The sequence below is a fragment of the Monosiga brevicollis genome, genomic scaffold, assembly GCF_000002865.3.
Source record: "Monosiga brevicollis MX1 MONBRscaffold_39 genomic scaffold, whole genome shotgun sequence".
Taxonomy (NCBI): Eukaryota; class Choanoflagellata; order Craspedida; family Salpingoecidae; genus Monosiga; species Monosiga brevicollis.
The window spans coordinates 212,783-224,111 of NW_001865076.1; the positions used below are offsets into that span (position 1 = coordinate 212,783).

At 54.4% G+C, this 11,329-nt stretch overlaps 4 protein-coding genes across 4 annotated transcripts in view; 3 read left to right on the forward strand and 1 right to left on the reverse strand.

Annotated features, from left to right (window-relative positions):
* The window catches only part of MONBRDRAFT_29850 (uncharacterized protein), a gene marked incomplete at both ends in the record, with an annotated part of 1,286 nt that extends 703 nt beyond the window's left edge, over positions 1 to 583 (forward strand). Inside the window, 2 exons of the mRNA XM_001750276.1 lie at positions 46 to 232; positions 348 to 583. Coding sequence (XP_001750328.1) covers positions 46 to 232; positions 348 to 583 — 423 coding nt within the window. The remainder of the gene's footprint in view (positions 1 to 45; positions 233 to 347) is intronic.
* Positions 584 to 972: 389 nt separating this feature from the next.
* MONBRDRAFT_29851 (uncharacterized protein) lies at positions 973 to 3,509 on the forward strand (the record flags this gene model as incomplete). The annotated part of the gene is made up of 11 exons (XM_001750277.1): positions 973 to 1,067; positions 1,174 to 1,277; positions 1,356 to 1,390; positions 1,515 to 1,622; positions 1,717 to 1,768; positions 1,874 to 1,920; positions 2,403 to 2,660; positions 2,804 to 2,859; positions 2,939 to 3,035; positions 3,161 to 3,233; positions 3,307 to 3,509. The coding sequence occupies 11 exons, from the start codon at positions 973 to 975 to the stop codon at positions 3,507 to 3,509; spliced, it is 1,128 nt and encodes a 375-aa protein (XP_001750329.1).
* A 226-nt stretch (positions 3,510 to 3,735) lies between these two features.
* On the reverse strand, positions 3,736 to 8,335 carry MONBRDRAFT_12449 (uncharacterized protein; the record flags this gene model as incomplete). The annotated part of the gene is made up of 8 exons (XM_001750318.1): positions 3,736 to 3,841; positions 3,931 to 4,076; positions 4,162 to 4,533; positions 4,612 to 4,785; positions 4,864 to 6,687; positions 7,002 to 7,124; positions 7,621 to 7,719; positions 8,042 to 8,335. The coding sequence occupies 8 exons, from the start codon at positions 8,333 to 8,335 to the stop codon at positions 3,736 to 3,738; spliced, it is 3,138 nt and encodes a 1,045-aa protein (XP_001750370.1).
* Positions 8,336 to 8,548: 213 nt separating this feature from the next.
* On the forward strand, positions 8,549 to 9,541 carry MONBRDRAFT_12450 (uncharacterized protein; the record flags this gene model as incomplete). The annotated part of the gene is made up of 2 exons (XM_001750278.1): positions 8,549 to 8,927; positions 9,381 to 9,541. 2 exons carry the CDS (start codon positions 8,549 to 8,551, stop codon positions 9,539 to 9,541), a joined length of 540 nt encoding a protein of 179 aa, XP_001750330.1.
* Positions 9,542 to 11,329: the final 1,788 nt, after the last annotated feature.

An 11,329-nucleotide genomic window follows, 5' to 3' on the forward strand; every position in this document is an offset into this window, starting at 1 on the left:
TGGCTTGCTTGTCAAGTTGCTCATTCTGATCGCGCGTTGCGGCAGGTGATGTTGACCTTTGTGCTAATGTTTGTCATTTTTGCCAACGCCGCGGACCCCAAGGGCAACGGCACCTTGGCCCCCCTTCTGATTGGCCTCACCGTGGTCGTGGACATTTGCATCGGTGCCCCCCTCACGGGCGCGTCCATGAACCCCGCTCGATCCTTTGGCCCAGCCCTGGTGATGAACACGGGTTCGTGGCAGCCGCTCACGCGCTCGAGTTGATCCCCCAACCGACCGACCGACCGACTTTTATTTTTCCCCCTGGCGTTGTCACTCACCCAGTCATGATTTTTCCCCCAATGTAGCCTGGAAGCATCACATCATCTATTGGTTTGGCCCCCTTCTGGGCGCTGGCTTTGCCGCAGTGTGGTACCGGCACATGTTTTTCAACCCCAAGCAGAAAGAAGGCAGTGAAGGTGGTGGTCTCGATGAGATTACACCCTCCCGCCTGCTTGTGGAGATCAAGAGTCTTCTCTCCGACCACGGCAACGCCCGCAACTACGAGGTCAACAACGAGCACCAGCCTCTGTTGGACCACTGAGGCGCCAGGCCAGGCCCTCTGGGGTTGTTTTTGTTTTCCATAGTTTATTAACTCCTGTAGTCGTGTGGTGCTTGTGGGGGCGACCTCGTTACTTGATTTTTTTTTTCTTTTGGTTTCAAGCCTTTGGCTTTGACTGTCGCTGCTGCCATCTGCCAGCCCACAGAAACGGGCAATCTATTCAGCTGATCATGCACCGCCCTTCCTGCCACCACCAGCCGCAACACAATGCGTCCCATCAACCATAAATTACGCAGCAGACCCCGATCACGACGAGACTGATACTACCGTAGCAATTATGCCCAAACATGCAGTTTCCAATGGCGATCAATGTCAACTTTATGTAGCAAAAGTTGCAGTTATCGCTGCAAACACACACACACACACAGAACATGTTGTGGCGGAACGGTTATCTGCTTCAGGGCGGACTGATCCTCATCGCGATCGGTCTGTTCCAGCTCAATACCATCGCGCGGCGTGAGATCGGGTACGTGCCAGGTTGGGGGAGGGGTGGCAGTGAGGTATTGTGAAGGTAGGTGAGTGGTTGTGAGGTTTGGTTTGGCTCGGAATTCATTCTTGATGGCTCGGTTTAGGCAAGACTCGGTCCCTGTGCGACGCGTTGACCGGCCCAAGGGCTATGTCCTGAGCAAGGAGCCCCAGCATGTCGATGTGCTTGTCGTGGGTGCCGGGCACGCAGGTTGGTCGGCACTCGTGCTCTGCACCCCGTCTCTTCTCTCTGCCTTTGCCTCAATCGCGCGTGCTTGGTGCCCGTCAGGCCTCTCCATGGCTGGACGCCTTCAGCGGGCTCGGGTATGTCACACCGCGCCATGCCATCGCGCAAAGACCCCACAGGGAGAAAAGGAGGCTAAAACCTAGAATCCAACGTGGACTGGTCAACGGACCCATGCATTTGGTGAAACTGCCCGCACCATAGATCCCGTACGTCGTGCTGGAAAAGGACGTTCCCGGCTCCTCGTGGGCCCGCCGCTACGAGCGCCTGCATCTCCATACCGTCCGAGACATTTCCGAGCTGCCCGACATGGTCCGTCTTCTCTCAGTTCCAGCTACTCTCAGTTCTGATTGATTTGGTTCTCACAACAGCGTAAATGCTCACTGTTTTCCTCCTTGGTCTATAGCCCTTGCCCGATTACTTTCCCGAGTACCTTTCCAAGGATCAGGTCGCTGCATGTCCGTACAGCTTACCGGGCCTCCCACCGCCTGCACGAACCATTGTTCTCGATGATTGGTTCAAGTCACTACCCTGCTGCCCGTGATTCCTGACCTTGGATGTAGATCAACGTGCCTATGCCGAATTGCACAATGTGCGCCGCCACACCGAGGTACACGATTTCCAACCTTAATGTCCACTGCCACTTCATGCTCCAGGACTGCTGACTGAGAAACCCATGTCATCCAGGTTATAGCTACCCACTATGAAGACGCAAACCAGTCGTGGGTAGTCTCAGCACGCGGTATGCTGCTACGCGTGTCTCTCGTGCATAAATACCTCCGGCTCGAAAACTCTGTGTGTCTGGCTGGCCTGCCGTGCCTTTTCACCTGATCCCGTGGCAACCTCTTGGACATGCACACAGAGACTGGCAATGCCGATGCGCCCGTCTTGACTTGGACCTGCAACGCGTTGATTGTTGCGACCGGGCAAGAGGGCACACCTCGTATTCCGTCCTTCCCCGGCCAAGAGACATTTGAAGGAACCCTCTTGCACTCTGCGGTATCAAGCTGGGGGACGGCCTCCTGGTGGAATGGTGGAGTGTGTGGCAAACAAGCTCAATGGTGCTTGCTCTTCCATGCTGCTGTCTGATAGGTCTACCAGACGGGCGCGGCGTTTGCCAATCAACGTGTGCTCGTCGTTGGGTTTGGCAACTCGGGAAGCGAGCTGGCTCTGGACTTGTGGGAGCATGACGCCAAACCCACGGTGCTGCTGCGGTCCGCCGTACACATGGTCCCTCGCTGGGTGACCCGCATTGTGGGCCACCTCTTTGACCTGATGCATCGCATACCTCCGGCACTGCATGGAGACTCTGGCCCTCTTTACAAACTCATCTGGGGTGACGTGGAACAGGTCAATGCCTGGGTTTTTTTTTTGGTTTTTTTTGGTTTTTCTCGCTCTTGCCTTGCCTCGTCTGCCCGACCTTGGACCAACTGCCAGCATGTATCTGACCTCTGATCGTGCTACCTTTTGGCAACCCCTACCTCGTCCTGCAGTATAATGTTACGCTCAAGCAGTCAAACATGATGCTCGATTTCGTGACCCACCATCGGTGCGAATGCATGCTGAACTCGGATACGTGGAGGCAGTGAACTTCATCTGATTGCCGTTTGCTTCGCCGCTGCCTTTAGTGCGCCTGTACAAGACATTGGCACCATGGAGCTCATCCGACGTGGTGATATTGCCGTGCTCAAGTCAGAGGTCGACCGCTTTGCCGGAGCCAAGACGGTAAGATCATGAGCTTGAATGGGGCATGCGTCGGGCATGCCTCGTGACCTCGAGCCGTGGTTCCACCAAGGTCCGTGCAATTCGTATCTCCTCACCGCCTGAATTCCCGGCGCTTTGGCACCCAGGTGGTCTTCAAGGATGGTCATTGTGCCGACTTTGATGCCGTGCTTTTGGCAACCGGCTACGACTACGAACATGGTTTGTTGCATCGGCTGTTTCTCTGCCTCGTTTGGCCAGCTCACACAGGAGTTTGATTGCTCAATGCTGGTAGGTCCCTTTGCCAGGTTTTTGTCGGAAAATATTACCACTCAACTCTTGGACGAACACGGGGTTATCCATTCGGGCGTGGAGTGTGCTGTACAGCCGCGGCTGTACTTTGTGGGCTTTGACGACTACATCGGCCGTCTTGCCGAGATGAATCTTGAAACGCAGTTTATCCTCGGTGATCTCAAAGCAAAACACTACGTGCAGTAGATTCAAACCTTGAGGTTGTCGATGTGTCTGGCTGTCTCTGTCTGTGCGTGTGTGTGCGCGCGCGCGTTTCCATCATCGCCTCAAATCCTGCGATGCCCAAGCATCTAACATGGGTATTAATCAAGTGGATGCACACAATAGCAATTTTACAACTTTGCCAAGCAACAGAACAGTCTCGCTTGATGCACGTGCCGCCTGCAGTCGTCGAAACCAATCAACGCAGGTTCTAGTCGGCTGTGTAGTAGACGACTAGCTCGGGGTAGATTTGATCATTGTCAAACACAACCACCTCGTGAAACTGCCCGGCCGGTGTGGCAATGACCGAGTCGTATCTAGGAAAAAAGCCGCAAGCAATTGGATGGGGGCATAACTCGGCTGTGGTAGCCAATGTGCAAAAGGTCGGTCAGCTCAGCTCACGTACCGTTCGTTATTGGGCGCTTCGGGCAAGAGTGGAGGGGCCAGCGCTCCAGAGCTGGGTGCTTGATGAACAAAAGCTTGACCCAGAAGAGCTCGCGTAACGATCAACATGCGCTCGCCGTTCGGTCCCGGTGTGGCATACTGGTGACTCTGCAAAACACACCAAAACATGGTTAATTTTGGAAAAATGCGTTTAGATCACTCGCAGCGTTTTCGTCCACGGCAATGCTCACACCTTGCCCGGATGGTCGGCGTGGTAGACGCCCAGCCCAAACCGAGTACCAGCCCCGTTCCCGGCAAAGCGATAGTCCAAGCCCAGGCGCACAATCTTGTCGCGCTGCGAGTCGTCATAAGCAATTCCATGAAATAACAAGCGCTCCTGGCAAAGCGCCTCCTGAAGTAAGGCCGGCTGTCCCGGCAGCGCATCAACGGTTGCCGTGCAGAGGCGAGCAAAGTGCTCGTGATCTTTCGTGTGCTGCACCATCTCGCGTCTCTTTCTGCTATAGCGCTCCCACAGAACAGCGTTTTGCACACGCTCCACTCGCTGCACGATCATGTTTTTTGGGCCCCGCCCGTCGGCATTCAGCTGCTGCAAAAGCTCTGTTACCTAATGACCAGAGCGTGATATAAGTCACATGTTCGGTGCATTCCATCGCAAACGCTCGGAATCGAGCCGTTGACACACCTCAGGCACGAGCTCGGGTGCGTCGCGTAAGATTTCGACTGCGGGCGCAATGTGAGCAACAGTGGTCGGCTGCTGGGTGAATTGGGCTGCACTGAGAAGACTTGGACGCATTTTCGGGTCCGTGGAAAGAAACGACCGCGTTTCCTTGTAGAGATCACTCGTGGCATCGCACATCTACAAGATGAACAACGAATCGGTCAGTTGCAGAGAAAGGTGCATGTTCATGAAGCAGGACAAAAACGTTGCACCAACCTCGGCGGCCAGGTGCGGAAAGTTGAGCATGGTTGCGTCAGCTTTCGAGTTCCATTGACATTGCTGAATCACGTCTTTCAGCTGCGGATGAGCAGGAGGCACCGTCTGCGGAAACATGTAAGTATTATAGAGAACGCAGCCGAATGAAAAGGCATCTTGCGTTGGGCGCGCACCCACGCGACCACGGCCAAAGAGAACTTCGGGTGCCACATAGCCTGATGTTCCGACTGATGCGGTGGCGGTGCAGGGCAGCATAGTAGCTTCCACGGCGGCCTTGGCGATATCAAAATCGCCCAGACGCACAACGGGCTGATCCTCCTCGCCGTCTAACATGACGTTGCTCAGCTTGACATCACGGTGCACCAGACCCCTGCTGTGCATAAAAGCCAGGGCCGCTCGCAGCTGGGCCATTATCCCAGCAACAATGTTGGAGGTGGCCTGCTGCCGGGCCCGGCTGAGCCACTGCTGCAGGTCACCTTGCGCACACCACGGCTGCACCAAGAACGCACTCGGGTGGCCGCTGTTCACTTCAACCAGTGCATGCAGAACCGGGACAATGTGCGGATGCTCAAGCCGGCGCATGGCGCGGAGTTCACGGAGAAAGGTGCGACACTGATCCTGCTTGCGCTGCTGAACAAAAACGTACTCCTTGACGGCCAAATCTTGTTCGGGACACCTCGGGAGCGCGGCACGGGCTTTGTAGACTTTGTGGTTTTGGACGTAGTGAACTTCAAGTCGGCCCAAACTAGAGAGCGCCAAGCCCTGGTCAACCTCGGTCATGGCCTCCAAAATTAGGGTGGCCGGAAGATCTGGACCGAGCACGGTGCAGAGGCGGGCACCCAAAGAGCTCTGCCTGGGGTTTAAAAACACCAGTAGGGTTGGAAAGTGTTGATGCAGTAGCTCTGTCAGCTCGATGACGTGGTCCACACGCGATTGTCCTGAAAGTTGCTCTTGTAAGGCAGCATGTCGTTTTTTCAATTCTGCCAGGTTTTGCTCGAGCCCGGAGCGCATGTCTTGCGGGGCAACGCTCAAAAACTTATCAGCAGCCTTGATTTGTTCGTGTAGCTTGTCTAGTTCCTCGTGTGACGCCCCATCCTCATCGACATGACCCTGGACCAGATTGCTAGCCAAGCTCATGCATGATTTCAGTGCAGACAGCGTCGTCTCCTGCCATGTGATCATGTCTTGCAATTGCTTAACCAAGGCCTGTGACTCGTGAAGCACAAACGTCAAGTACCAGCCCTGATGCTCGTAATCGGGAGGGGCTTGCCATTGGGCAACTTGCATAAGGCCGTTCAGCTTGGATAAGCTGAGCTCATTGTGTGCTTGGACAAGCTGTTCCCAGGCCTCGGGCAAAACCTTGGGCGGAGGTGCTTCGCTCACGTCCTGGCAGCGCGCAAGATTCCGTAACGTGTCCACGCGATGGATGGTGTCGCTCGTTCCTGCTTTTGCCACAGCGTCCAGCGCATCGATGAATGACAGAATCAGGCACTTGAGACTGTTGTTGGAGCTGGTCAGCAGCTCTTGGAGCTCGGGTCCCACTTTGCTCAGTGCAATGACCTTGTCCAGGGCCGCTGCCAGGTTGGTGGGCGGTGCATTTGGTGAGGATGCTGGTGCCGTAGGCGGCGCGGGGCAGGCTGTTAGCGCAGTCTGTAGCTTATGAAGAATCTTTTTCAGCTTAAACTTGGCTGTGAGAGCATGCAACTCTTGAAGCACCGCTTCTAGATTGTCAGAGCTTGAATCCAGCTGGCTCAAGCGGTTGTTCAGTGCTTCTGGCACCCTTAGTGCTTGATCGAGTGCGTCAAGGGCTGTGGCAGTGATCTTCTGGAAACCAGTCCAGTTCATGGAAGAAAAAAACAACGGCGCCTCGTTTATGGTTTGTTTCATATCGGCAACCACGCCCTGATTGGGGAGGTGCGATAAAGCCCCAGTGATGAAGGCGTCGAGATGGGGGAGGGGATGGGTGGTGTTGTGCTCGGGCAAGAGCGGCTTGAGCCAAGTGTCCACCGCCACCACGGCAGAGGCTGTGGTCTGATGGGGTTGTTTAGTGTCATTTGATGCCGTTGACCACAAGCAACAGGTCGAATGAGGGATGCGTGTGTCAAGCACCACTCTGAGACACACAATAAAGCGCCTACCTCTAGGGTGGGTGCGGGGCTGGGCAGTGGCGGCAGCCAGGCGAGAGGGATGGCAAAGGCGTCCAACACGGGCCGAATATTGTCACCATAAGAAGGCACCACATCTAGCGGTGTCTTGCCGTTCTGCAAGCCACACATCAAGCAATCAGCGGGCCATCACATCCTTTGGTTTCAAGGTGATGAAAGGCGGAAGCTTTGTGTTTGGGTGCCGGCAAGGTTGACGATTGTATATATTTGAGCACGCAAATGAAGGCAAACGACAATAGTAGAGCAGGCTTGGCCAGGAAAAGCTTCCAATGGCAAAGACCTCCATCAGGAGCACTCGTAAGCACGCAAAATACAAGAAAAAGTAGAACGTGTGGGTGTGAAACAAGGTGAGTGACAGTGGGAAGAAATCACGGCGCACCAGGGCGGGTGGAGAAAAAAGAAAGTTGATGAGGAGCAGGAGTAAATAAAGGAAAGCAAAACAAAAAAGAAGGACAATCAGGTGACAGGAGAGACGTGCCGAGGAGAAACCGGTGTGCTGCTGCTTCTACTGCTGCTGCTGTTTTTTGGTTTGCTTAGAATAATAAGCTTTGCTCTGGACTTGTGTGCGAATCGGGGGAGTGGGGGTACTCACGGTGTCCTTGACTTTGACATCAGCGCCGCACTTCAGCAGCTTCTTGACCACCTCCGCTCGGCCGAACCTGCAGGCGCTGTGCAGCGGTGTCGTGCCATTCTGCGGGTTGATGAGCCACCGCCACAATCATTAGTCGCATGGCATCGTGAGAGTCAACACCAAAGCCTCAGACAAACACCAGCGCGTGAAACAGCAGGCGCAGGCACAAAACAAACAGAACAGAACAGAACAGATCAAGCTAGGTGGCATGCAACGGTCTCGATAAACGGCCGCGAGTGCACAAGCAAAGCAAACCAACAAAATTCAAGAAAAAGACAATCACAATAACACAACGACGCAAGTCAAGAAAAACTGCAGACCAGGAAGACAAGGAAGGAAAAAATGCAGGAAAAAGCGCAGACAAGGTAAGGGGGCTACTCACCGTGTCCTTCGCTTCAATATCAACACCAAGCTTCAACAGCATCTCCACCACCTCCACTCGGCCGGAGCTGCAGGCCTTGTGCAGTGTTGTCGTGCCATCCTGCAGGTCCATGCACCGCCACACCATCATCATGTGAGATAGGTGTATCATCGTACAGGGGGAGGGAGGGGAGCGGGGGGAAGGGGGTACTGTACTGACGTTTGTCTTAGCTTTAGCATCCACGCCAAGTTTCAACAGCATCTCCACCACCTTCATCGCCCTTACTGCAGGCCCTGTGCAGTGGTGTCGTGCCATCCTGCGGGTCCATGCACCGCCACAACCACCACCACCACCATGTTGCACATCGCCAGACCCAGCACCACAATATCAACAAAAGCGCCAGCAAAAGTGAGAAAGGTCAAGCACGAAGCAAGGTCAATCACGAGACCAGCGGAAATAAAGCAGGCCAACGAAAGCGTTGCGGGGCGCAGAGCCCAGCAAAAAATGCAGACACAGCAAGTACAACCCATGAGCTGCGGCCCCGGCAAAGAGAGACAGGTACGAACGTTCGTCTCGATTTTAGCGTCCACGCCGTGCTTCAACAGCATCTCCACCACCTCCACTCGGCCGGAGCTGCAGGCGCTGTGCAGTGGTGTCGTGCCATCCTGCGGGTCCATGCACCGCCACAACCACCACCACCACCATGTTGCACATCGCCAGACCCAGCACCACAATATCAACAAAAGCGCCAGCAAAAGTGAGAAAGGTCAAGCACGAAGCAAGGTCAATCACGAGACCAGCGGAAATAAAGCAGGCCAACGAAAGCGTTGCGGGGCGCAGAGCCCAGCAAAAAATGCAGACACAGCAAGTACAACCCATGAGCTGCGGCCCCGGCAAAGAGAGACAGGTACGAACGTTCGTCTCGATTTTAGCGTCCACGCCGTGCTTCAACAGCATCTCCACCACCTCCACTCGGCCGGAGCTGCAGGCGCTGTGCAGTGTTGTCGTGCCATCCTGCAGGTCCATGCACCGCCACATCATCATCATGAGAGATGGGTGTATCATCGTACAGGGGAGGGAGGGGAGACGGGGGGAGAGAGGGTACTGTACTAACGTTTGTTTTAGCTTTAGCATCCACGCCAAGCTTCAACAGCATCTCCACCACCTCCATTCGGCCAGAACTGCAGGCGCTGTGCAGTGTTGTCGTGCCATCCTGCAGGTCCATGCACCGCCACATCATCATCATGTGAGATAGGTGTATCATCGTACAGGGGGAGGGAGGGTACTTTACTAACGTTTGTCTTAGCTTTAGCATCCACGCCAAGTTTCAACAGCATCTCCACCACCTCCATTCGGCCAGAACTGCAGGCGCTGTGCAGTGTTGTCGTGCCATCCTGCAGGTTGATGAGCCACCGCCACAACCACAACCACCACCAGCAACACAATATCAACAAAAGCGTCAGCAAAAGTGAGAAAGGTCAAGCACGAGGCAAGGTCAAGCACGAAGACCAGCGAAAATAAAGCAGGTCAACAAGAGCGTTGCGGGGCGCAGAGCCCAGCAAAAAATGCAGACACAGCAAGCACAAGGCTTAAGCTACAGCCCCGGCAAAGAGAGGCAAGTACGAACGTTGTTCTTGGCTTTAGCATCCACGCCGTGCTTCAACAGCATCTCCACCACCTTGACATCACCCTCACTGCAGGCCTTGTGCAGTGGTGTCGTGCCGTTCTGCGGGTCCATGCATCAGCATGACGTACAACATCATTGTCATATGCCACAGGTGCACCAGAATGGGAGCATCAGAGGGTGGGTACGGGGGAGATCGAGGCAAAAAAATTAGGAAACGGTCATTCAAAGCTGCTTGGGTGCGCAAGGGAGGCAGAGGCGCGATAACAAGGGGTGGGATGGTGCCCGGATTGAAGGCAAGTCGCAGGTAGCTCCGACACAACGCGGACGCAAAACGGGGGATGAAGAGGGATAGCGGAAAAGAAAAGGAAGAGCGGGAAAGAAGAAGTGGGCAGGGTGTAGAGGGGCGAGGGGACGGGGGACGGGGGCAAACGCGACGGGGCAGCGGGAGCAGGAGCAGCAGCCAGAGGGGGTAAAGGGGGAGAGGAGGGAGGTACTGTACTGACGTTGTTCTTGGCTTTAGCATCAGCACCGTGCTTCAACAGCATCTCCACCACCTTGACATGACCGTGATAGCAGGCCCAGTGCAGTGGTGTATTGCCGCACTGTGGGATGATGCATCAGCATGACGTACAGGTACAGCATCAGCATCAGCATCATCATCATCAGCATCGTGTGGTACAGGTGCACCATCACAATGGGGGTCAAGGGGGGAAGAGGGAGGTACTGTACTGACGTTGTCCTTGGCTTTAGCATCAGCACCGTGCTTCAACAGCATCTCCACCACCTTGACATGACCCTTACCGCAGGCATTGTGCAGTGGTGTACTGCCCTGTGGGATGATGCAAACATGCAGTATATGTCCCATGTGATACCATAACGTCACCCCATCTAGTGACATATTCAAAGTGTAACCAATATCACACAACATCATACCAAACAGCATACGTACCCAACCACCTTTGTATTGGGCAGCACGTCGAATACGTTGTTGGTCCCAACTGGTCAACAGCTGCAGCGCCTTTTGTGGATCTGATGAACCACACGCATCCCACAGCTGCGCTCCATCATCACTCATGGTCACGGTGTTCGGTGTCTATCACTCAGCACAATTTGCATGACCAATCTCATAAGCCCCCTCCAAATTCAAATGTACTTTTGTCGGACTCGAACTCAGAGAACCGCCGAGTGGGATGCGTGATCCAATACGGCAGCCAGGCAATAAGGTGGATTTTGCGGGAGCTCATGGTGGGAACCGAGTCTCTGTGGATGACTGACCGTAAGGTCCACACTCTGTGCGGAGAAACAAACTGGTTGTTGCTCTAAACTCATCGTTGAAAGTCAGTACAGAAGTTGAGATCACGCGTGATGGATGATTGTCAGTGACAGTGGCCTCGTGTCGCTCACCTTGAGCAAAGGGACGGCAGGCGTTGAGGTTGCTAGCACAGTTCCAATAAAGCAGAAAGACCGTCTGGATCCACTACCTGTCAAGCGATGGCCAAGCAAGCGAAACGGCATACACCGAAGCAGCAGCCACACTCGAGAAAAAAAAATGCCAATGAGCACCTCAAACACCAAAAGCAAATCGATCAAAGCACCGACATCACCTGCAACAACTTACACTACACACATTAACGAAACTACACAAACTTCACTAATCGCGCTTTTAACCTCTTCAATGCATG